The sequence below is a fragment of the Ruditapes philippinarum genome, unplaced genomic scaffold, assembly GCF_026571515.1.
Source record: "Ruditapes philippinarum isolate M1 unplaced genomic scaffold, ASM2657151v2 ctg5440_1_1_1_1, whole genome shotgun sequence".
NCBI lineage: Eukaryota > Metazoa > Mollusca > Bivalvia > Venerida > Veneridae > Ruditapes > Ruditapes philippinarum.
Window position 1 is genome coordinate 1 of NW_026860600.1, and position 24,174 is coordinate 24,174.

Genomic DNA, 24,174 nt, shown 5'->3' on the forward strand with positions numbered 1-24,174 from the left:
TACTTTAAATAGTTAAAAAAACCCAAGTGTCAAAACTTTTATTTTTAAATTTTTGATAGACACCAAGATTAAACTTGCAGCAAAAAACTGCCAAAGGTTTAAAGTACATCTATATCACAAGCCTTGATTTAATCTAAGCTTGTCATGTATTAAAAAATAGTTTTTTTTCTTCAAAAAATGTCAAATAAAACAAGACATTTTTTATATTCACATAACGCTTAAGGCTAACATATGCAAGATAATACAATGTATTTAAATTTACATTTGTACCTTTGTTTCTAAACAAGCTTTTTTCTACATTTTCTCAGTTATAAATCTTGGGGCTAGCATATGTTCCAGTCCCTTTTCTCCTACAACGCTTGAGGATAAAAAAACAAGTAACTTCCAAAATTAGTTCTTTTATAACGCTTGAGGCTTAAATATATATATGCGTATTTACATTCTTTCCCTTTTAACTTTTTAGGCTTACATTCACAAACGTCTTTCTACCTTTGTTCCGTAACAATGCTTGAATCTTAAATTTACAAGCGTCATTGTACCTTTGTTCCGTTACAACGCTTGAGGCTTACATTCACAAACGTCTTTCTACCTTTGTTTCGTTACAACGCTTGAATCTTAAATTTACAAGCGTCTTTACCTTTGTTCTGTTACAACGCTTGAGGCTTAAATACACACGTTCCTATTTACATTTGTTTCGTTTAAAAACGCTTGATTATTTTACCCGTCAAAGTATAACGATGGATCAACAACTTTTAATTGACATTATGCTCATTTTTTTCATTGTCTAGTTCAGCTAAATTAACTTATTGACTCTTAAAATGGTGTTTGACCAACAGTTGATATTGGAATATGTTTAGGAGAAAAATATAAATCTCCTGGAAATATATAAATGAAAACATCTATTTATCTCTTAACCAGTATTGACATATCCAAAAAAGATTTACCCATAATCCTATACAATTTCACTATTAAATCCATTCTTATCATTTTAATTTTTATTTACAATTTTAAGTGATCTCGTTATTTCAGACAAAATTTATAACTCAATAATGAGATTTTAAAAGCAATGACAGAAAATAAATAATTTAAATAAAATAAATAAAATCGAAGTGTATAAAATAGTAACATACCAGCGCTATAGATCAGCTTCTGTCGTCTGCACGATATATCAGGGATACCCACTGATGCCGTACTTATATATAACCTGTACTTTACGTCATATTATACCAACAGTTCGTCTATGTTTTACGCATAAATGCGTAGAGCCTTGCAAAGCAATTAACAAAAAAAGCATCAAAACACGAGGCTATCTGATTTGTACAAGGGGGCGTAGAATAGATTTGAGATGACAAAACGACACAGTGCATTAACTGGAGTGCAGGTATTCGTTACCCGCACTCCAGAGCATACCCATTGATTGGCTCATGTTTTCATGGGTTTACTTATTGTGACGACAGAGAAAGGGATAACGATGGAAAAAAATCATATTCAACATTTTTAATTTTTACTGGGGTTTCTTCATATTGTGACAAGAGTGAACGTGTTTATATTTTTGCCAATGATACAAAGGGGAAAGAACATCAAAACACCCGGTAATCTGATTGATTATAGGGGTGCTTGTAATTGGAAGCATATCTTTAAAATCTAACAAACATGCTATCAAAAGCAGACTGTATGTTAAACACACATTGTCAAATCTAGCTGCTCGGGTTATTCAATTTATACAAACAACTGTTTATATAGGGCCATATAACCTGTCAATAATATAACCTGTTACAAGACTTTATTACATACAGTTTACATGTATATGGTGGTAATCATATATGACCCGAGTCCCTAGGCGAGGTTTAATTATTCATACATGGTTATATAAACTTCAAAATTCTTCATAAAGAATCCAGCTTTAATGTTGCGTAATGAATTAACAAATATTTGCAGTATATGTGTTCGTTACGATTGTCCAATGAAAAATGACGTTACAAACTTTCATTATTTCAAAATTTGTAACACTATGCAATAGAGAAAAATAAAACGCACTACTATTGTATATTTTTGATATATCTCTACAATACTTTCAAGTTATACCCAGTGCGACGATTTCATATAAGAGGTAGTACCCGGGTTCACCGTTTTATGTATTTTCAACACTTTTTTAGTTAGCAACATCTCATGTCAAAGTGGTTAAGATCAGAAATATATCCGAAAACGATAATTCACACGACGGCAATTTCACACTTATTTTGCACATTTAGATTTTACTTGCTAACATGCATCCAGAACGAAAAAAAAATCGTTCTCCATTTCGATTTATGAAAAAAAATTACCTTTACATATCTAGAATGTAATCTGAGCTGCAAATAGAAGTATTACATCACTGGCAATACTATCGTCAATGAGTGGTGAGGTAATTTAAATATCATCGTTTCATAATTTTAAATGGTTACTGTTACAATAAAGCGCCCTATGTTTGTTGGGAAAAACAATTCTGTGTTGTTTTGATCTTAGTATTTCAGGGATTTTTTCTTGGAAGAGTGAATCATATCTTTCAAAACAGCGCCCGAGAGCTATTTGTAAGGCGACAAAAAGAAAATTAGGAATTTAAATATAGAGATCGGTAGATTAGAGGTATCGAGGGGTTTCCTTATTGTTTATGTATTTTATTGACTGCAAATTTCATTTTACACCTTAGTTTTTTTTTTGACTTGACCATTATATGAAATGCTTTCGTTTTTTGAGAAATTGATACAGGCGACTAATTAGTGTCCTGCCGGCGACGGTAGGCTTATGATCGTAAAACATGCTTCTATTTTTATTTGGCTGATCATCGAATTAATTATACTGGCATGTAGAATACTCTGTTGTTTCATGGACAACCTGCTGGACACTTAAGATTATAACCGTGCATACGCATTTGCAAGACGGTCCATTTGCAACACCATGGGTTAAAACCGCCTCACCTGCTAGAGCCAAGATATGCATACTCTCCTGTAATTCGAAGCCATTTGATCGCCTCTTACAATTACAATTGGATAAACGGTGGCTGTAATTCTGGTGCCTGAATCCTTGATTATATAAGTTTAGATAATCTTCTCCACAGCAATATAAGGCTCAAAGCTGTACCGCAAGAAAGGTATCAGCAAGAAGTCCCAGTAAAATTGTTGCTTTTTGGAAGGACGGTTTGTTATTTCTGCATATAAAGTGTATAAAAAAAACCATTTTGTATATAAATTGCATAAATTATCGTCAAAATATAAATATAAATGCCAAAGCCCTAACCAAAGAAATATGTCCGGGAGATTTCCGCATGACATGGCCGTTGTTTTGGACCAGGATTTGTTCTATCTGGATATAAATTGTATAGTATTTCGGAAAATAAACCATTTTCCAGAGCCAACCGTTTCAATACCATTTCTCTGATTCAATGCGGGTTCGATTTTGTACAAGTTTAGAGGGTCTTCTTTGCACAATATAAGGCTCAAGGCCCTAACCCAAGAAATATGTCCGTTAGATTTCCGCATGGCATGATCATGTTTTTGTTTCGACTGGCGATTTGTTCTTTCTGTATCAAGGCAACCACTCAGCCATAAGTGTAAAAACACTTGTACCGTAAGACGTCACGAACATTTAGTAGAAATGCTTTATAGACTTAAACAGCCCAATGGACTTTAAGAAACTGGCTTACTCTGTTTTGCATCGTCGGTTACCCACTCTAGATAATGTAGTATATACGGAATATACCGTGAGTAACCGACGATGTCTGTTTTGAAGACAATGTGTTTTGATTTGTAAAATGGCGGGTTGTGGGATGGGCCGTATACGCACAACTTAGGCCTGAATTTATGTTTTAATATAAATTAAGTAATAAATAAAGCAAGTACGGCATGGTAAGGCAGCCACATACTGCGAGCATGTTTGGAAGATGTTCTTCACAATTCAATGTGCGCATGGCACATATACGTCATATATTTACATTGTAAGATTTTACATCTGATTTAATGTAATACTAATTAAACAGGATCTTGATTTTTTCCCTTTCTTTTTACTTTGCTTGAAAATGATTATTGCAGATGTGAAAACATGATATGACTCGACCACATGATTAAAAATAATAGGAATAAATTTGCAATCAAACTTGCTTGCAACCAAAATGCAGTGGAACAAGATATTTTCATGCGATACACCCACAATGTTTATCGTCAAAACATATTTTACTTTGATGTATAAATTGTGTAAATAATGATCGACATATTGATAGTAACAAGAAGCGATATGTCATAGTTATAACAAACAATCGATATACAATCATTTAACATTTTATCAGAACAACAAAAACAAATGTGTGACGACAAATACGGAACAGTACAGCAATAAATAAAATTTATCTGTAAAATAGATAAATATAGATAAGAAAAACAACAACAACAACAAGTTGTAACTATAAATAGAAATTAAAAGATAATTTGTAATAACGTTTGGACGGCATATTACGTTTAACGTGTAGAAACATTGTTCTCGTGTATGTCAAGTCGGTATCCTATCGTATCATTATATATGTTAATAATACTAGGTCATTTACATCATTGTCAATCAAAAACCATTATATGGATGAGAATTATCTTTAGTGAGTCTTATTCATTCTTGACATTCTTTATCAAGCATAATTATATTAATTGTGATAACATTATCTTTAATATTCAAGTTAGAATAAGTAACACACACGGATCTAACTATTGCTATAAATTTCGGGTACTTTTCAAGTTGCCCCACGTCATGAAACTGTCTATACCATATTTCAATAACATATCGTAGATCTCTACGCGCAGCAATTATCACAAAAAGAATTGAAACATCCACAAACGGTAAATTAAAACTGAAAACATTTTGTTCTATAAAATAAATAAACGGTCACTTTGCACTAATTAAAAAGTTTTGTTTGATTTTCAAATCATATATCATCCAAAACTACTTGCACTAGGCGATAGTTTCATTTTTCTAGTCGTACTAGGTTCGTTTGCACTGACTTCCGGCTCCTCACGTGACGACCAAATCTTCTTCCGGTCAGTGTCAGTTTCTTCCATTTGCATTTCTTCGACAGGATGTTCGTTTGCCGGAGTCTTTTTCTTTTTTATACGTTTCAACGTGCTGATATTTCTGCCGACACACATAAGGACACCTGCAGCAATGTTGATGACAAAGCCCATGACGGCGAGAATAAACGACCAACTCAAAGAGAATGATAATCTTTTGATACTAACAGCAAACAGCACTATTCCGATAATTGCAAACAGTCCTGAAATAAACAAATCCCAGGGATAACATACATGTTATATAAGACAAAAGCTGCATTCAAACAGTGCTAGTATCATATGCAAGACTGTTACCGGACAGCCGTAGTTTGAAAGAAAATAACGAATACAGATATTTTCATATTGAAAGAATAATGAAAAAAAAAAAATAAATTGCATTTTTCTTACAGAAACGTATGAATTTATAACTTTATTCATTACGGTAATTGCAATCTTTCGGCTCTTTCCGTCAATCTTCGGATATGGACTTCAAACACAATTTAATTCTCTACTACATAAACAACGTATAATTGTATTCATAAAATCAAATGTACATTTGAGTGTAAAAAGTATTAAATAAGGAATAGTCGCTTTCAAATTTGAATTTTCCAGACGTTTTACACTCAAATGTAAATTAGAAACTACCTTTTGAGGTCTAAAAGAAACAACAGCAACAAAAAAAAAAACGAAAAAAAAAAAAAAAAAAAAAAAAAAAAAACGGACGTCTTTCATTACCATGACAAGAAGTGCCCTGCTATAATAGTTAAGACATTTTCGGGCACATAAACGTTATTTAAACAAACACACTAAAAGTTGAATGTCTATAAAAAAAGTTAAAAATAGTTACCAGAAACGTATGATGTAATCACAGCTCCGGCTGCCAGTTTCTTCTCCTCGTACAAGCCACATAGGAAGAACACAGATAGAGCGAAGAACAAATAGAAACCGATCAACGAAAATACATTTAGTATAGCACTGGCTGTAATCAGTCCCTTTTCTGTAAGAAAATAAGGATAGAATATCATTCAATAATAAAATAGTCAAATATCTAGTATAGGTTAGCGTTTGCTAGTCAGCCTTGATGCAATTAAAACTGTCTGGCCCGGTGCAGAGATTTAATGGAATAAATACTGACTTAATAAACACTTACTTAGTAAGTACATGTATTCGAAATTTTATTTAAAAGGAAGCCCTCCAGTAGTTGTAGCAACAAACAGGCAATTACAGCAAACTGATAATTATTTTTATATTCTCAGTCATAAAGATTTTCATGATTAGGTTATATGGCCTAATCAAAACGTTTTTTGCATATATAACCCAGTGTGTCGGGCAAGAGTTATATTATAAATAAACTGTAATATACGGCCAAATAACCTATCAAAATACTTCATAACGAATTTATGATACTGCAAACTTCTTTTATTAGAGTAAAAATGAAATCACTTCATTAATCATCTACAGCCGTTTATATAGATTATACAAATGTCACGGTTATCCAATGAAAAACGGCGTTACAAAGGTGCAGTATTATAAAACTACATCTATATAACTTTAACTATTAGGTTTAAAGACATCACCATACCGTATTTATGCGCATCAAAGTAAGTATGTGTATCGTAGCATGTGTCATTCAGTTTGGTACACGCTTGGAACAACCCCGAGTGAATCGTGTAACCATGTTCTGTCTTGACTGCCCAGTTATCGGTAGCTATACCAGTGGTCGACATAACTAGACAAATAACATTCACGATGATGGCGACCACGCTCCAGTGGATTTTGTGCTGACAAGAACACATCTTGCAAGGTACTTGAAGAGTGATGATCCCTAAACGCCTGCAATTGTACAGAAACGGTATATTTTAATTAATTTCTTAAAATTGAAGGTTTAAATTACATATAAATAGTTTACTAAATCCGTTTAAAATATGGTGATTTTTATTCTAACAACACTTGATCTTCGTTGAGCTCAAACGTGACTCAAAAATAAACCTCCGATTTGAAACTGATGGGAAGGCTTAAACCGAACTGTAGTGGCCAATCAAAAAGTCATTTTAAACCATCCCGTTTTGGGTCTGATACAACACACAACATTACTCGAACTGAATAATGAACAGGAAAGATATATGTATGAATTGACTTTGAATCTAATTTAATGCTTTTTTATTACAAGGGAGATAATCATGTCATATTATAGTGTTTAAAGTTGTCCTAGTTTTGTCCCTTTACAAGTCAAGTGTCTGTCATAGTATATTTACACCATAGCTTAAATCCCGAGAAGTCCCTATGAGGATAGTTTCTTTTGCTTTTGTAGTACTTTCTCTTCTCCTGTTTCATTTCAGGTCTATCTAAGATGGAATTTCAGTATGAATATATTTTAAATGAAAAATAATTTTTGAACCCAAGGTAAATATATCATCGCCTAAATCGTACTAGAAGCGTACTAAAAGCGTAATATGATCGGCACCGTCGTAGCGATATCGTCGTACAGTCTTCTAGGTCTGCGTAGCGTCGTAGTGCGAGCTTGAATGTCGTAGCGGCAGCGTAGTATAAACGCAGTAAACGCGGCCGCTGGTCGGCATCGGTCAGCATAACATCGTAGTAGAAGCGTGTCAGCAGCGCGTTGGACGTGGGAACATCGTAGTACAGTCGTAATGGAGACCAAAATTTGCCAAATTGCTCGATTTCGACGACGATCGGCTCCGATCCAATACATTTTCAGATCGTGGCTTGATCGGCATGATCGTTTTAAAGTCGCAGCACTGTGTGGATTTATTAATGCTGATCTGATTCATCTGGCTGTACTTCAGCAAGAACAAATATTGGTTGAAATTGAAATTGCACAGATTGTTAACAGGCGAAGCTGCAAATGATCGTCAAGTAAAGTGCCGCCCTATCAATGTAGTTGGAAGATTATGATTGGTCAAATAGCAGCGCTATAGAAACAAACTGCTACCTGACAGGTCGTGGTGTGATCGTCGTAAGGTCATGGTAGGTCTTCGTTTGATCGTCATGAACGTAGAGAGATCGTAGTGGGAACGTAGTCAGAACATAGTGGGAACGTTGTAGAAGCGTACTGGGTATGTTCCCGACTGTACGACGCTTTTACTGCGCTTTTACTACGATCATGAAGAACTATCCACGATGCTTCCGCGCTGCTTGTACGATTACTGCGCTTCTACCACGCTCTTTTTACGACTTTACCCCGATTCTTGTTGGCCACGATCTCGCTACGTTTGTTTTGAGCACGTTGGCGAGAGCGTAGAGCTTTCCGATGATGAATACGCTACTGCGATCATACTGCGCTTATGTAGACTCAAGTACGTTTCTCCTGCGACTTGGCACGATCGGCTACGTTTTCGGGTAGTAGAAGAGGCGTCTATGTGTGAACGGCGGGTAAAGGAAATAGTACACAGTTTCGGTGGTTTTCTTTTAAATTGGTCAAATCAAATTTTAAACATATCGCTCCCTTTCAAGCTTATTTTCAGTTTGAGCATTGTTTTAAATGAGAATAATTTAACAACTGGCATTGATATGTTTTTCTTTTTCTTTCTTTCTTTTTTTCTTTCTGTTTTTTTTTCTTGTTCAAAAACTATATCTGTCTTGTTTATTATCGCTGCAAAAACAATTGAAAGACACAGGACAGTGTGAGGTGGACATGTATTATTAATATGTTAACTTTTTGCTGTGGAATATACATATTTGTACAATGAGCATATTCTAATAAATGGCAACAACTCAATTTAACCATGATTTGCACGTGAAAGTACTTCTATAATAAATAGTAGGAAAGATTTTTTTTCTTGCCAACAGTCTATTTTTGCACGATTTGCACGTGCAATAACATTTTAGCAGATCATTTAAATACATGTGGTTTTGTAAACTGGTTGTAAACATGGCTGTGTTACATAGAGATTTGGGAGAGGAGCAAAGAGATTAATGCTAAATTCATGAATTATTGGGTAAATGCGAGTCAGAAATAAAATAAAAAAACTAATCTAGATTTAGTTTATGGAGAAAATGCCCTTACATATCGTACACTTGTCAGGTGGGTGTCAATGTTTAGGGAAGTTTAAACTAATGTTAAGTATGATCCCCGCCCTAAGAGGCCGATTTCCACTACCTCTGAAAAAGACATCAGCACTGTCAAAGCCATAGCAAGATATACCATGGATGAAATAAGTGGCACATCGAGCCTTAGTGTGCCATATGTGTTTTCCATCTTGAAAGAAAAGTTTAAGTTATGGAAAGTGTGTGCCCGTTGGACCCCGCATTTGCTAACTTTTGAACAGAAAGGGAAGCGGGTTGAAAAAGTCTCGGCCATATTGACTAGGTTCAAAGATCGACGTAGCAGAAGCGTTATAAGAGCTATGTACGCTCTATCTTTTTACAGTGATGGAATAGTGGCCCGTGTCGTTGTGCCTTGTAACACCGCACTTTGGGGTCAAACGCACTTTGGGGTCCGACCCCAGAGTGCGTTACGCACTTTGGGGTCCAATTTTGACCCCCCAAAGTGCGTTAAACAGGTACATATGCATTTTTAACTTTAGACAAACGACCGCACTTTGGGGTCATAAAAAGTCAATCAATAAAAATGAATTTTCATTATGTTTTGAGTCAAAGCCAATGGTAAACAAAAGTCAAGGTGTTAACAAAGAGAAAATAAGAATCCCTTAAGAAAGTCCAACACGGTACAATTGAAAATGTTGCAGGCTCGGTTTGATTGAGCCTGTTCATGGACGGTAGGGAAAAATTCAAGTTACCGTCCAAGCCCCCTAGCACCGGCTTAAGCAGAATTCAACATTTAACATGAACTGGTACAATTTTGAATTTATAAACATCCACAGATGTGTTCATATGGCGGTAATCATGAAACCTTCAATGTGAAACGTAAGTGCCATTCCATGAAAAGCGGCATATGGTCCCCAAGTAAAAACATGCGTGTGCCCTAAACGAGAAAACAAATGGCGGAACTAAATAAAATGGAATTTTGAAAGTGAATCAGAAGTTATAAATCCTGCATATAACAGATAAGACGTCAAAAGACAAATAAAAAATGCAGGCCACTATCCTAAGGGTGATTCAACAGTATTCAAGTGAGGAATTCTGGAACCACCCAGCAAGAAAATAGAATAGCCGAATAGAAAGAATTAAATTACCACAAGCACAACAATAATGTCGTGCTGAACGATCTTGAAGGATCGGAAGCACAACAATAAAACATAATATTAAATATACGCAAAACATGTGCCCTGAATTATAGTAGAATCAATATGGAATTTAGATGATCTTGATCAGTAAGTGAAGAACTTTCATCAAGTAAAGAATTTGTATCAATTAATAAGCTCAAAATAGTTTTTCTCACATTTTCCATTTATTTTAAATGAATGTACACCTTTCATTAGCCTCATTTCTTTTATATAATTGCATCATTTCCCCGATTTTCTTATTTACATATTTACAGAAATATTATATTCTTAGCAAAGACAAAGATATAAATCCTGGGAAATCTAAATAACACTTTTCAGTAAAAAAATTGTGCCAGATAAAATGTTGAAGGGTCATTTATTTAGCTTATCTAAGTGTGACATTTAAGAAACTTGACTAGGTGTAGATGCAGCCTTAAGTAAAGGCAGTTAAACTATTTTAGTAGTCACACATAAAGAGCGGAACTTAAACAAATGATTAAAAATTAAGGTTTTAAAGGCCCATTATGCTTTAATTTGTATTTCTTAAAAGCTTTTTATGCTCCCCGAAAATTTTCGGGGGAGCATATAGTCGCCGCCTTGTCCGTCCGTCCGTCCGTCCGTCGTCCGTCCGTCCGTCCGTCCCCTTTTCTTGTCCGGGACATAACTTTGAAACAACAAGAGGTATCAACATGAAACTTTGTAGGTAGATAGATCTCATTGAGTAGGTGTGCAGTGCACAAGAACCGTAACTCTGCCTTGCCTAATTTTTGAATTATTCCCCTTTGTTTATTTTTATACTTTGAACTTTGTCCGGGACATAACTCTAAATGTATAAGAGATATCAACATGAAACTTTGTAGGTAGATAGATCTCATTGAGTAGGTGTGCAGTGCACAAGAACCGTAACTCTGCCTTGCCTAATTTTTGAATTATCCCCCTTTGTTTATTTTACACTTTGAACTTTGTCCGGGACATAACTCTTAAAGTATAAGAGGTATCAACATGAAACTTTGTAGGTAGATAGATCTCATTGAGTAGATGTGCAGTGCACAAGAACCGTAACTCTGCCTTGCCTAATTTTTGAATAATCCCCCTTTGTTTATTTTACACTTTGAACTTTGTCCGGGACATAACTCTTAAAGTATAAGAGGTATCAACATGAAACTTTGTAGGTAGATAGATCTCATTGAGTAGGTGTGCAGTGTACAAGAACCGTAACTCTGCCTTGCCTAATTTTTGAATTATCCCCCTTTGTTTATTTTACACTTTGAACTTTGTCCAGGACATAACTCTTAAAGTATAAGAGGTATCAACATGAAACTTTGTAGGTAGATAGATCTCATTGAGTAGGTATGCAGTGAACAAGAACCCTAACTCTGCCTTGCCTAATTTTTGAATTATCCTCCTTTGTTTTTTTTACACTTTGAAAATTGTCCGGGACATAACTCTAAAAGTATAAGAGGTATCAACATGAAACTTTGTAGGCAGATAGATCTCATTGAGTAGGTGTGCAGTGCACAAGAACCGTAACTCTGCCTTGCCTATTTTTTTTATTATCCCCCTTTGTTAATTTTACACTTTGAACTTTGTCCGGGACATAACTCTAAAACTATAAAAGGTATCAACCTGAAACTTTGTAGGTAGATAGATCTCATTGAGTCAGTTTGCAGTGCACAAGAACTGTAACACTGCCTTGCCTACTTTTGGAGTTATTGCCCTTTGTTCATTTTGACACTTTGAACTTTGTCCGGGACATTACTCTAAAATTATAAGAGATATCAACATGAAACTTTGTAGATAGATAGGTCTCATTGGGTAGAAGTGCAATGCTTAAAAATCATTACTCTGCCTTGCCTTATTTTGAAGTAATTGCCCTTTGTTTATTTTTACTTTTTGACTTTTGTCCGGGACATAACTTTAAAACTATTGGAGATATCAACTTGAAACTTTGTAGGTAGCTAGATATAATTGGATAGAACTGTAATACTTAAAGAACCTAAACAAAGCCTGGTCTAATTTTGGAGTTATTGCCCTTTGTTCATTTTTACACTTTGAATTTTACCCGGGACATAACTCTGGTGTCATCAGGAAACTTTATAGATAGATAGATCTCATTGAATAGAAGTGCAGTGCAAAAAAACATAACTCGGCTTTGCCTAATTTTGGAGTTTTTGCCCTTTGTTCATTTTTTTTTACTTTCCTGTGTCCAGAACCTTCTCGGGGAGCATCACCCGGTTCAACCGGTTCTTGTTTATTTTGGTGTACTTCTATAGTATCTAAAAAGTTATCATTGGCCAATTACCTGAACAACCTTTTTCATCTGTTGCTTTTTGGCAATAAGTACAGTCATAGTGAATTAGTATTTTATATGGAAGTGCAGTACTACATTATTTACATTTTGCTACTTTTATGACAAATTATTTCACATTAATCACTAGTTTATTCAGTTAACAAACATCTTACATTTCTCTGATACCATTATTTAAACATTATAAAATTCATGTTTGCCTTTTCTAAAGAAGTATGAAAGATTTCCCATTAAAAAAACCTCTGGCGAACGGTTGTTACGAAGCTTACAAAAAAACTTAATTTTGTTGATAAGCTTAATAATGTATTTGTAAAAATCAAAATCTATAATCCGATCGAGAAACTTGATATTTCACCAGAACATTGCAACAGAGTATATTTATAGTTCTTTGGGAAAAAAATCGACTGTCATCTTGAACTCCACCTCAAATATTTCAATGTCGCAGATTGTAAATAAGTCAGTCTCAGTATGTGCGTTGGACCCCAAAGTGCGATCCGAAGTGTAACGCACTTTGGGGCCGGACCCCAAAGTGCCTTTGACCCCAAAGTGCGGTGTTACAGTGCCTGAGAAGGCTAGCGTCACTGGATTATTTTACCGTAACCATATTGAGGTTTTGCTACATTTCCCTTAACATCCTGAGCTCTCTCCTTGTGACTTTTGGTTAAATCCATACAACAAATCTTGCCTTCACGGTCGCCGCTTCGAAACCCGTAGTGTCGCCGGAAGCGCTCTCTACCAGTGAATACCCAAAGAGCAGTATAAAAAAATGCTTTTCCGGAATGGATTCTAATGCTGGAAAAGTTTGTAGAGGTCCATTGTAAATAATTTGAAGGACTCTACTAATCATTGTTCACAGGTATGACTTATTAAAAAACGCCCTGCCGTAGCCACCAATTAAAATATGCCCCTCGTATATGTTAATTATGAAATGTATTTATTTCAGATGTGTCATTACAGACTTGTTCTTTAAGTAAATAATCGGGAAAAATGCAAACATAACTTCACTTACTCCTCTATCCATTCTCTTGCCGCCTGCATTTCCGTGTGTTTTTTATTTGTTTGTTTGTTGTTTTTTGTTTGTTTGTTTTTTTTTATTCCTCCTAAATTGAAACTTCCAAATTTATAATAATCCAGTCCATTTTAACCAGTTGAATTTTAAAACTATATCTATCATAATTTATGTTTACAAAGTTACATCATTATTATTCCGTTTTGTTAATTGTATATTCCATCAACATTTAGCTCACTTTGGACAAGTAAATTATTTAATATTTTTATTTAGTTTAGGTATTACAATCATTGGTAATTGGCCGTTTAGTGTCGAATGAAATTCGTTACTTTTCGTTAACACGAAAAACAGTGTATAGTCATCGACAGCAGTGATTATTACAATAGTCACGGAAAGTAACGAAAATTACCGAAGTTGGACGAACTGTACTTGATGAGATACCTTAATGATATTTAACTAGATGCGTACTAGGTCCCGTTCGTAGTGTAATAGTAATCGGGTAATCTATTATGCACATTGCATGATTTAAATATATTTTGATATTCCATCTGTAATTATAGATATTCGATCAGATATTTTAGATAAATAGAATGGTATTTTAATATCTTAAGCGCCTCATTATATACTATTAGATGTGTCCTGTTCAAAATAAAAATATACTTTGAATGTGAATAAAATATACTTTCTGACAGCATATATTGGTCAATATCTGGAGCAATATGTATAATTGTTAGAATATAAGATTTAAAAGTAGTTCGTTTGTTCGTCATTCAGTCCGTCCGTCCCTCCTTTCCTTCCTTCCTTCCTTCCTTCCTTCCTTCCTTCCTTCCTCCATTCATTCATTCATTCATTCATTCATTCATTCATTCATTCATAGTTCTTAAATTATTTGAATATTTATAAGTGTTTTTTTATTTAAAGCCGAGCTGCGCGAACACGAGCAGGTGGAAATTTCAAAATTTAATGTAATTTAATTATAAAAAACGCAAAATAGAATTGCTACCACAAAACGAAAATGTAGGATGACCCAAATTTATACTGCTTAAAAAATATAGTGCAACTTAAAACCATGAATACCCTGTGGAGAGTAAGGGTTATAAACACACGTATTGCACACAGGATATAGTTAAGTATGAAGTTTATAACAATATTGAACTAGTCCGGTATATAACTGTGAAGATATTTTTAAAGAGATATGGGGGCTTTGAAAACATTTGAGGCTACTATCGTTCGAATAACAGCTCAGTAAATTAATTCATATCATTGTATATCAATACTGATACATGTATACAGACTCCTTTTTTAAACATGCATGTATATTATATACGTTCCCACTAAATATATAATGTCTTTTTTGATACGATACAAGTCAAGACTTCATTAAAATATATAAGAAAACCAGTTGCATGCCATACATTGAATAAAATAGAACACATTTCTTTACATGCTTTATGTAAAAAAGGAAGATAATAAATGAAAAAATAGAAATATTTGTGTAAATCGCTGTGTATATATCATAAGATCATATCAGACTGTTTTCATTGAGTTAATTAGCTATAGTCTAAAGTTTAAAATTGTGCATTTTCTAAAATTTGATCAGTTGTTAATTAAAGTAACAAATATAAACCGGGAAATTAAACATACTTATCAGCCAAAATGAACACGGATAAAGTTTGTTTAAATAAGGTTTATAACTAGTACGTTGAAAAAGAATTCGATATAGCACTGATAAATACTTTAGCCGAAATTTAAAGATGACAATATACAATAAGATATATATTTGACTGAGCATTCATAAAAAATTATATTGTTATTTGCGTGTTTTTCAAACGATATTTATATATGTATAATTTAATGTTAAGATAATTAACTGACCTGTTATAGATCGTCTATTCACCACACGTAAACATATATTCCGCCATTTTATACCCTCCTTTTATCAGTTATAAAGCATTTATTCAAATATTTTGTCAAGTTCAACTTTGACCTATTGATTTTAACATTGAATAAACGCTCTCCGTGACAAATGAAATAAAGTAAAGTTATCAAATTTCCAGCTATTGACAGTGTATAAAGAAATTCTTAAGCGTATGATATCAAATTTTGTTCGATTTAGATTCATTTAACTATAAACAAAAGTTTATTTTAAAATTAATAATACAGTATATACACTTTCGGTAAAATGTAAAATAGTTAAACATGTGGTTATATCAATATTTACGTGTAAAAGAGGTATATGGTTTGATTGCCTCCTACATTCACTCATCTGTAAATGTCTACCACCGTACCGTGTATATTGACATACAAGTATTTATATATAATAACATGAGTCTATATATTAATGTTTTTTTATAATTCACAAAATAATTGATTAAACCCAAAATTCATTTTGTTTTGATACACATATTATGTGATGATTGTTATATTATTTGGAAAAAAAAGAAAGAAAACTTTTTTCTTGTAGAATTATCAAAGAGAATATTAAAAAAAAATGTTATTTTATTTTATAAAAATTATAAATCACAAGATATCTTTGAGATTGTCATGATTATTATCGTAACAAAAGTAGTAAATAAATTTCATATAATTGTATCCAACATTACGTAAAAATTAGCCTGTTCATGGACTGTACTGGTAAGTGCAAGTTACCGTTCATGCCCCGTAGCACCGGATTACGCCGAATTTTACATTAATTACGGTTATGGTGAAATCAGAAAAAGAGTCAGACGTCAAAATATAAATTTAAAAAGCAGACAAAATATCCTAAGGGTGATTATACAGAATTGAAGTAGGAACCACCAAGTTAAAAAAGGTCCAAAAAAGAGGAAACGAAACTACCAAATAACATTAACGTCAAGAATTTAACATTTAATCATGGTAATGGTTAAATTTTTTATATAGAAACGCCTGCAAATCAAGTGCTTTATATAAATAATCGTGTTTTAAAGAAATATAAATTATAGCGACTTAATTCTTTGGTTAAACTAAAAGTCATTTTAATGTGTATTAAAAAAGTATGTTTGTTTTATTATGACCCCACTTCATAGAAGAGTGGGTATATTGCTTTGCATTTGTCTGTCTGTCGGTCAGTCCGTCGGTCCGTCGGGCCTAGGAACTTCAAACTTGGTATGATGCTTGGTTATGACCAGTAGATGACCCTACTGATTTTGGGGTTAAGGGTCAAAGGTCAAGGTCACATTGACTTTATAGGTAAGAACGGTTTCCGATCAATAACTAAAGTACGCTTAGGCATAGGAACTTCAAACTTGATATGATGATTTTTCGTGACCAGCAAATGAACCCTTTTTATTTTGGGGTCAAGAGGTCAAAGGTCAAGGTCACCTTGACATTGTAGGTAAAACGGTTTCCGATCAATAACTAAAAAACGCTTGGGCCTAGGAACTTCAAACTTGGTATGATGATTGCTCATGAACAGCAGATGAACCTAATTGATTTTGGGATCAAGGGGTCAAAGGTCAAGGTCACATTGACCTTGTAGATAAAACGGTTGACGATCAATAACTTGACAACCCATGAGCTGTTGGCCCTCAAACTTCGTAGGTGCATTTGACTTGACAATTAGATGACCCCTATTGATTTTGGGATCAAGGGGTTCAAGGTCAAGGTCATATTAACCTTGTAGGTGAAAACGGTTTTTTATGATCAATAACTTGGCAAGCTCATAGCTGCTGGCCCTCAAACTTTGTAGGTGCATTGGTCTTGGCCAGGAGATGACCCCTATTGATTTTGGGGTCAGGCGGTCAGTGTTATATTGACCTTGTACTTAAAGACGGTTTCTGACCAATAACTTGACAACTCAAGTTGCCTTGGTTGATAATTTTATATTAAACTAAAATGCTTTTCGTATACACATTTGAAGGTCTTATGTAATATAACAACTTGGCTGTCATTAATGAGGCCAACATGATTCACAAAATCTATGCATATATCATTTTGTAAGATTTGTAATAACGTTGTCATCAAATTGCTGAACACAACCTCTGCGGTCACAATAACTATTTCCTAGTGACTAGTCATTATCAGTAGATAACCATTATTGATTTTTTGTTCACTAGGTCAGAGTCAGTCATAATAATCTGATCACATGACAAATTGGCTGCCGATGGGGGCATACATGTTTTACAAACATATCTTGTTTTTAAGAAAAGAATGTACCTAAAGTGAAGTTATGCTCATTTTTGTCTTGCTGATAAGCAATACAAATTGAAAGATTGACTATTATAAAGGGTAATCGAATAAAAATGTTTATTATATACTTATAAATGAAATATTGAGAAATATTGATGAAATAAAATGCGTATTTTCATTTTCCGTATTTTCAATGTAAAAATTTATTTTTCACTGCAGTGAAACATATTTTCCGTATTTTCACTGGTGTCTTGTCGGACTACTTTCTTTTAAATTCTACCAGTACACAAAATTTAAGGGAAAGTTTTTCAAATTTTATCGCAAAAAAGAGAAAAATGTACATAATAAACAGAAAATTCAAGTTTTTTCTATAAATACATTATTCATTTTCATCTTGTGGCATGAAAATTACCATATTTCACTCGTGGCTACCGCCACTCATGAAATATTTATTTTCGTACCACTCGATGAAAATAAATCATGTATTTATAGAAAAAACTTGAATATCCTCTATTTAGGATTGAATGTAAAAAAACTTCCCGAATTATAAAAAACTGCCCAAGTCCTGTATATATATATATGCGCGGATGAAAACAGCAACATCCCTGACAATGGACTACACAAACAACAAGCATGTGGTGTGAACTATCAATTTAATAAGATTTATTTTTATACCAATTCAATATTTATACTTTTTGCGTGTTGTATTTGAATATTGTTTGATTCCTATGCTGATGTTGGACTTATCTGTAGCAAACACAGTGGCCGTCAACACAATGTCTGCGGTCACCATGGTGACAGCTGGGGCAGTCATCAGTATTCCCACACATTTGTCCTGAAATAATCCAAATGAGCCGCGTTACGACAAAACCAACATAATGAGTTTGCGACCAACATGGATCCAGACCAGCCTGCGCATCCGCGCAGTCTGATCAGGATCCATGCTGTTCGCTATCCGTTTCTCTACTTGTAATAGGGTTGGTAAGCGAACAACATGAATCCTGATCAGACTGCGCGGACTGTCGCAAACCCATTATGTTGGTTTTGTCCTGAAATAATCCAAGTATTTAATTTGTAAATATTCAAATGATCCCTTTAATAAAGATAATTCTTTGGTGATGATATGTTCTAATATTACACACAAGATTAATTTGGGCAAGCAGTAAAATATTATTTTTGGCTTTGTTATTATGTACATAAAGAACGAATTGTTATTTCAGAGTTGTGATGAATTTGTCTAAGATGCATTATGAAGTTGTACAAATGATGCGCCTAGTTACACTTTCCTTACGCTTCACATGATATAAAATGACAACATATGTAAAGCATTTAAATACATTAACTTCTTTGAAATGTGTGGGGAACAACTAGAATTTGTTTGCGTATTGTATATATAATACATTTCACTGGGATTTTTGCTGTTCAAGCAACATAACTTGTTTCTCCTTACAGATCTTATTATTTAGTTATTAATAGTACATGTCTAGTAAGTTCTGGTAAAGTATCAGAAATAGTACGTTATACTTATTTATATACACATTTTAGCATAATAATGACCCTTAACCCCCTGTCAGCCCAAAATTTGAAATGGATCTAAGCTTAAGGCTTCTGACCAGTAAATGTAAACAAGCTTAAAGATTTGTCATTATTATTTCAGGAGACCCTTAGTGTTTTATACCTTTTTCCTTTATTACAAAATGTATTTAAATAATAAGTTTTGAGTTACCGTTTGTGACTGAGTCAGTCGCACATACACACTGGTTAACACTGGTAAGACAAAACACGTGCGTGTTGTGTTCACAGCGTGTGGTGCCATGGTTTCTGCAGTCGTCAGTACTAGTACATAATTCCGAATAGGCCGTACCTGGCAAAAACGTAATTTAATACAAAATGTAAATATGTGAAACAACAAACAAAATGATGCCAGTTCAGTACAAATAGCCATTAATAAGTATTAAGTATAAAGTCATCGTGCTTATTCGGGCAACTTCGTCAAATCCCGTATGATTCTTATTCTACGATACGAAAAAGATGGTAAATTTTGTCGGTTGTATGACTAGTGTAAGAATTGTAGTGTATATAGAATGAGAATCATACGGAATTTGACGAAGTTGTACGAATAAGTACGATGCAACTAAAAAGTCTATCACGGTCTTCTCATCTTATCATCTAATTTCCGCTTTTTTTATTTTGTTTTGGATGCAGTTTATACAACATTGTACAATTTTATATTGTAAATCATTGTTTGAGTTAAAATGTGTATTTGAAATACATTCTGTATTTTTAAGTGTAGTAATAGAAAGAGACACGAGGCTATCTGATTTGTACGAGAGGGCGTAGCCCCCTAGTATAAATCAGATTGCCGAGTGTTTTGATGTTCATTCTCTTTTGTATCATAGCCAAAAATAAAAACACGTTCCCTGTTGTCACAATTATGAAACCCCATAGAAAAAGTAACCAATGAACAAGCATCTGAATATGAATTTTCAGAGTACGTTATTCCAATAATCCTTTCGACGATTTTTGAAAGAGTTGTAAAATAAATTAAAACAGTGTCTCTGTTATTAAACGCACATGCATATTATGCGTAAACATTATATAAAGTTCCCGAAAAAAGTATTACAATTCTAACATAATTTAAAAAAAATTATATCTATTATTTAGTGCATGCACCATTCGTTCTAAACAAAATATATAAACACATTTCTTTCATATCGCTTTTAAGTGGTTATCTTTTCCAAAAATGCAGTCAATAATTTTGTAAACTACATGCATCATTTATATTGTTATATACACTTTAAAATTTGTTAACATACCCGCAACTACAAGAAGCACTAAAGCCACAGACAGATGCATTGTGATTTGTATCCTTTAGAGACGAATAATCTAACGAAATAATAAACTGACTTAAATACCAGACGAACAGACGTTTGTTTGTAAGGCCGTTCAAAACAATTTGGTTCTGGAGACAGAGGTTCCAGTGTATGACAAATATTTTACTTAATTTATTGAATTTGTATCAATACCCGTATTGACTTTAATTTATAATTTGTCAGATTCAGAAAAATGTGTTACTTTCCGACTTGTTTATATGCAATTACAAAATGTTATATTGCTATCTAAATTTCTCTTTTTTATGTACAGCGTATGTTCTTTAAATTGTATATATGTAAACGAAGTTAAATTAACCGTAATGTTCCGTAATAAAGAATTGTAAGAATCCTACACCGGCTGCCGGTACAGACCGGAATATCCAGCTCGAGCATGTCGAGGGTAACTGTTTACGGCGGTAACCCGAGATCTAGATATTTTGTACCGACAGCCACTGTTTGATTCTTTTTCTAGCATATAACATGCCAATTATTTTCGGAACAGAAATAATGAAAACTGATATTCTTATAACGCCGTTATGAATGAAGTTATAAGTTCATTTGCTTCTATAAGAAAAAAGTGCGTAATGGTGATTCCACAAATAACTGTTTAGCGGAAACTCGGCAGAACTTCTTTATTGCTGTGTAAACATTTATCCTCGAGCTAGGTATTCCGGTCAGCACCGGCAGTCATTATAAGATTATTATAGGATACATCCTTAGATGTGTACGTGCCGACTTTCCGTGCCACTCTATCTTCACAGAAAAAATAATGTTTGATATCATATGCAAAAAGCAATTTTAATCATTTAATTTTTGGACGCAATGAGATGATTTGTGCCATGAATATGGTGTCCTTAAGAGTAGTGTTTTTCACTTTTAACGTCGCAAGATTTGACTTAGCTTGAATCACACAGTAAAGATTACTAAAATACACTTTTTTTCACCTCCATACATTGAATAATCGATAAAAATTTTCGTTAGTCACATTTTTTTAAGTACATGTATCATGAAACAGGAACGGTCTACTAATTGTGTCTCGTAACTATAATTTGCGGCTGCAGGTTAAGTACATGTACTTTATTGTTCGAGGCCTTAAACCTCAAATTTGGGTCTCTTTTATTTTATTTTTTTTATTTTAAAGTCTTATGAAAACACTGAAAGAGAACAAGTTAGATATTTTCATGAATCTGGCAACATAATTTAGTTATTAGACGTCTAAATGTTAGAGGAATATTTAACAAATCTGAATGACCTAAGATAAATAGAATAATGACATTTCGACCGTAATTCGTTCACGTTTGATACAATTATGGAAACGATGTGGATCAACTCCTGATAAAGTGTCCACATTCTGACCGATTCATCACGATTTAAAATCTGATTTGAACTGGTTTCTATATCTATCTGAGACTGGCACCAGTTTGTTCCTATTGTGACATGTAAAGCTGCTGGTTTTTCTTTTCTTTTTTTTCTTTTTTTTCTTGTTGTTTTTTGTTTTTTTTATTCATTTAGATAAAATTGAAATGATATTCTACCTCCCTGACAATTCTCTGATTTTTACCCATTTTTTGTATCGGAATTTTATTACAGGTGCGTTACCAGTGTTTTGACCCCAACCCCTATCTGCCCCTGGACCCCTACTACAACTATATGCCCCGGAATGCGCCTGAGTCGCCGAAACGACGATTTTCCGTGTCCCACATTGTTTGGCAAATAAACATATAGTAGGCTTTCCACCTTTCTATAACTATAATTTTGATAGTTGATTTTTTTTAAATTTTATCTGTGGTTTTGTATTTGGTATCTTATAGTGAGCCTTAGTTGATTTTTTTCAAGGTTGTAGTAAGGGCCCAGGGGCAAATAGGGTTGGGTGTTCAAACGCTGATTCTGACACCTGTGATTTTTATGGAGTTATGACTGATTTCATGATCAGTCACAACGAAAGTGACCTACACCGACCGGGAATCGAACCGGGATCCGCCGATTTACGGTCCAAGGCTCTACCTTGAGCTAACCAGACATATATGTGCTGGAAGAACAAAAAAAAACTCCCTTTCCCGTTTGCATCGCGGATGCGTCTTTTTCATTTCAGTTATAAATAAATGGCCGTCGCTGTACAAAGCACTTCTTCGTCATGACTGGCATTACCATTGAAACATACGAAATCAAGAAGTTTGTTTCCTGCATATCAGGCTGGTGTTTCCTTTGCCGGAAATTTCATCTGGCATAGGGGTGCCAGATGAATCGTGTGCTATACAATGGTATGCTTAGGATGACATAATTCCGCCGTTATGTAATTTCATACGCTGTAGTTACGGGTGTAATGGCAACTTTCCATGGAAAATTGTTTCATTAAGTTAAATAATTTAAAATATTATTGAAAAAAGGCACAGGCGAACGGCACATGTGTCATGTCAATTATGGTCAAATTATCATGAAATAAACACCCCTTGTCATCAACAACAAAATAACTATACAGCACCCGTTTACTATACATAATATATATACAATGTATGTAACTCAACATAGGGTATTTACCCGACACAGTCAAAATTTTCCTCTCGCATTTTTTTAAATATAAGACATATTTCCTACTTAAATGTGGAAACATAACACAATAGATATATCTTTCGGTAACCGTTAAAAAATATTTGAGCCATCTATCATGAATTATCAAACGTGAAAAAATACCTTAAAATTGCGAGGTCGACATGTTTTGTGCCACGGAAATTTCCAAAATTACCACGAGTAAACATACATTTAGCTGCTTGCCATTCGTAAGATGTTAAAACATTGAATTCCAGTTATTTTATAACAATTGTCACATAGATAATGTCACATGTAAGCGCATTTTAACTAAATTTCAATACACTTTGTTTTTTAAAAAAAAAACGCCATTACGCTGTCAAATGAAATGGTAAGTTTTCATTGGTTAATTCAATGCGCATGACTAATGGTAGCAATCATGCGTACAAAGAATAATTCGATAAAATTGAGTTAACATTGCATAATTTGGATACATAAATGCGATGTCAATTATTATATCAGCAAAATGAAAACTTATTTATATATTCACATGTTCACTCACTATGTACCCTTGGATGGGGATAATGTCACTTTAAGATTATACTTAACAAGCATTTATACATAACACATCTGAGAAATATTATAAAGTTTAACTAAAAGCTCGTTTTGTGACACTAAATTTGTTTGCCTTATAGCAGGAGAACTGATATAAAAGAAGATCTGTAATAAAATAAACGATTATATTGATAATATTCAGTATAATAAGGTAACTATGGAACAAAGTAGAAAAACATAACAAAATTGTTTTTTAAATATTATTCTGTCTCTATAAAGCTGGTAAATGACAGTAAGGCCTAAAATTGCCACATTTTTCAGGGAAACTGTTTATTTTTTATGTCCTTGTACAGTTGTAAAGAATAAAAGAAAAACAGCTTCTCAAGTAGGCCTACAGTAACATTTTCAATTTTGCCGTGTTGGGCTTTCTTCAGGGATTCTGTATTTATCTATTCTACAGTACACTTAAAACTTGCAAGGTAAGGACAGTTTAGAGGTTTAT

At 33.7% G+C, this 24,174-nt stretch overlaps 2 protein-coding genes across 3 annotated transcripts; both read right to left on the reverse strand.

Moving 5' to 3' along the window:
* Window positions 1-4,297: 4,297 nt before the first annotated feature.
* LOC132712742 (uncharacterized) lies at window positions 4,298-15,597 on the reverse strand. 2 transcript variants are annotated; one of them, XM_060695169.1, is made up of 4 exons: window positions 15,445-15,597; window positions 6,649-6,899; window positions 5,914-6,063; window positions 4,298-5,290 (listed from the first exon to the last, which is right to left on the reverse strand). In XM_060695169.1, the coding sequence occupies exons 2-4, from the start codon at window positions 6,860-6,862 to the stop codon at window positions 4,953-4,955; spliced, it is 702 nt and encodes a 233-aa protein (XP_060551152.1). In that variant the 5' UTR covers window positions 6,863-6,899; window positions 15,445-15,597; the 3' UTR covers window positions 4,298-4,952. The 2 variants fall into 2 exon arrangements, with proteins under 2 accessions (XP_060551152.1, XP_060551151.1); XM_060695168.1 differs by lacking the exon at window positions 15,445-15,597 and adding an exon at window positions 13,570-13,792.
* Window positions 15,598-18,354: 2,757 nt separating this feature from the next.
* On the reverse strand, window positions 18,355-20,652 carry LOC132712744 (serine protease inhibitor Cvsi-2-like). The gene is made up of 3 exons (XM_060695172.1): window positions 20,535-20,652; window positions 19,445-19,582; window positions 18,355-18,553 (listed from the first exon to the last, which is right to left on the reverse strand). Exons 1-3 carry the CDS (start codon window positions 20,572-20,574, stop codon window positions 18,462-18,464), a joined length of 270 nt encoding a protein of 89 aa, XP_060551155.1. The 5' UTR covers window positions 20,575-20,652; the 3' UTR covers window positions 18,355-18,461.
* Window positions 20,653-24,174: the final 3,522 nt, after the last annotated feature.

What these genes read in the sequence shown, in the direction of transcription:
- LOC132712742 (XM_060695168.1), bottom strand. Translation starts at nt 13,598, where the DNA reads ATGCAGGCGGCAAGAGAATGGATAGAGGA. An exon ending in GCAAGAGAATGGATAGAGGA is followed by an intron (nt 6,900 to 13,569) that starts GTAAGTGAAGTT and finishes GTACAATTGCAG; the next exon opens with GCGTTTAGGGATCATCACTC. An exon ending in CTTTGATGCGCATAAATACG is followed by an intron (nt 6,064 to 6,648) that starts GTATGGTGATGT and finishes ATTTTCTTACAG; the next exon opens with AAAAGGGACTGATTACAGCC.
- LOC132712744 (XM_060695172.1), bottom strand. Translation starts at nt 20,574, where the DNA reads ATGCATCTGTCTGTGGCTTTAGTGCTTCTTGTAGTTGCGG. An exon ending in AGTGCTTCTTGTAGTTGCGG is followed by an intron (nt 19,583 to 20,534) that starts GTATGTTAACAA and finishes CGTTTTTGCCAG; the next exon opens with GTACGGCCTATTCGGAATTA. An exon ending in GACTGACTCAGTCACAAACG is followed by an intron (nt 18,554 to 19,444) that starts GTAACTCAAAAC and finishes GGATTATTTCAG; the next exon opens with GACAAATGTGTGGGAATACT.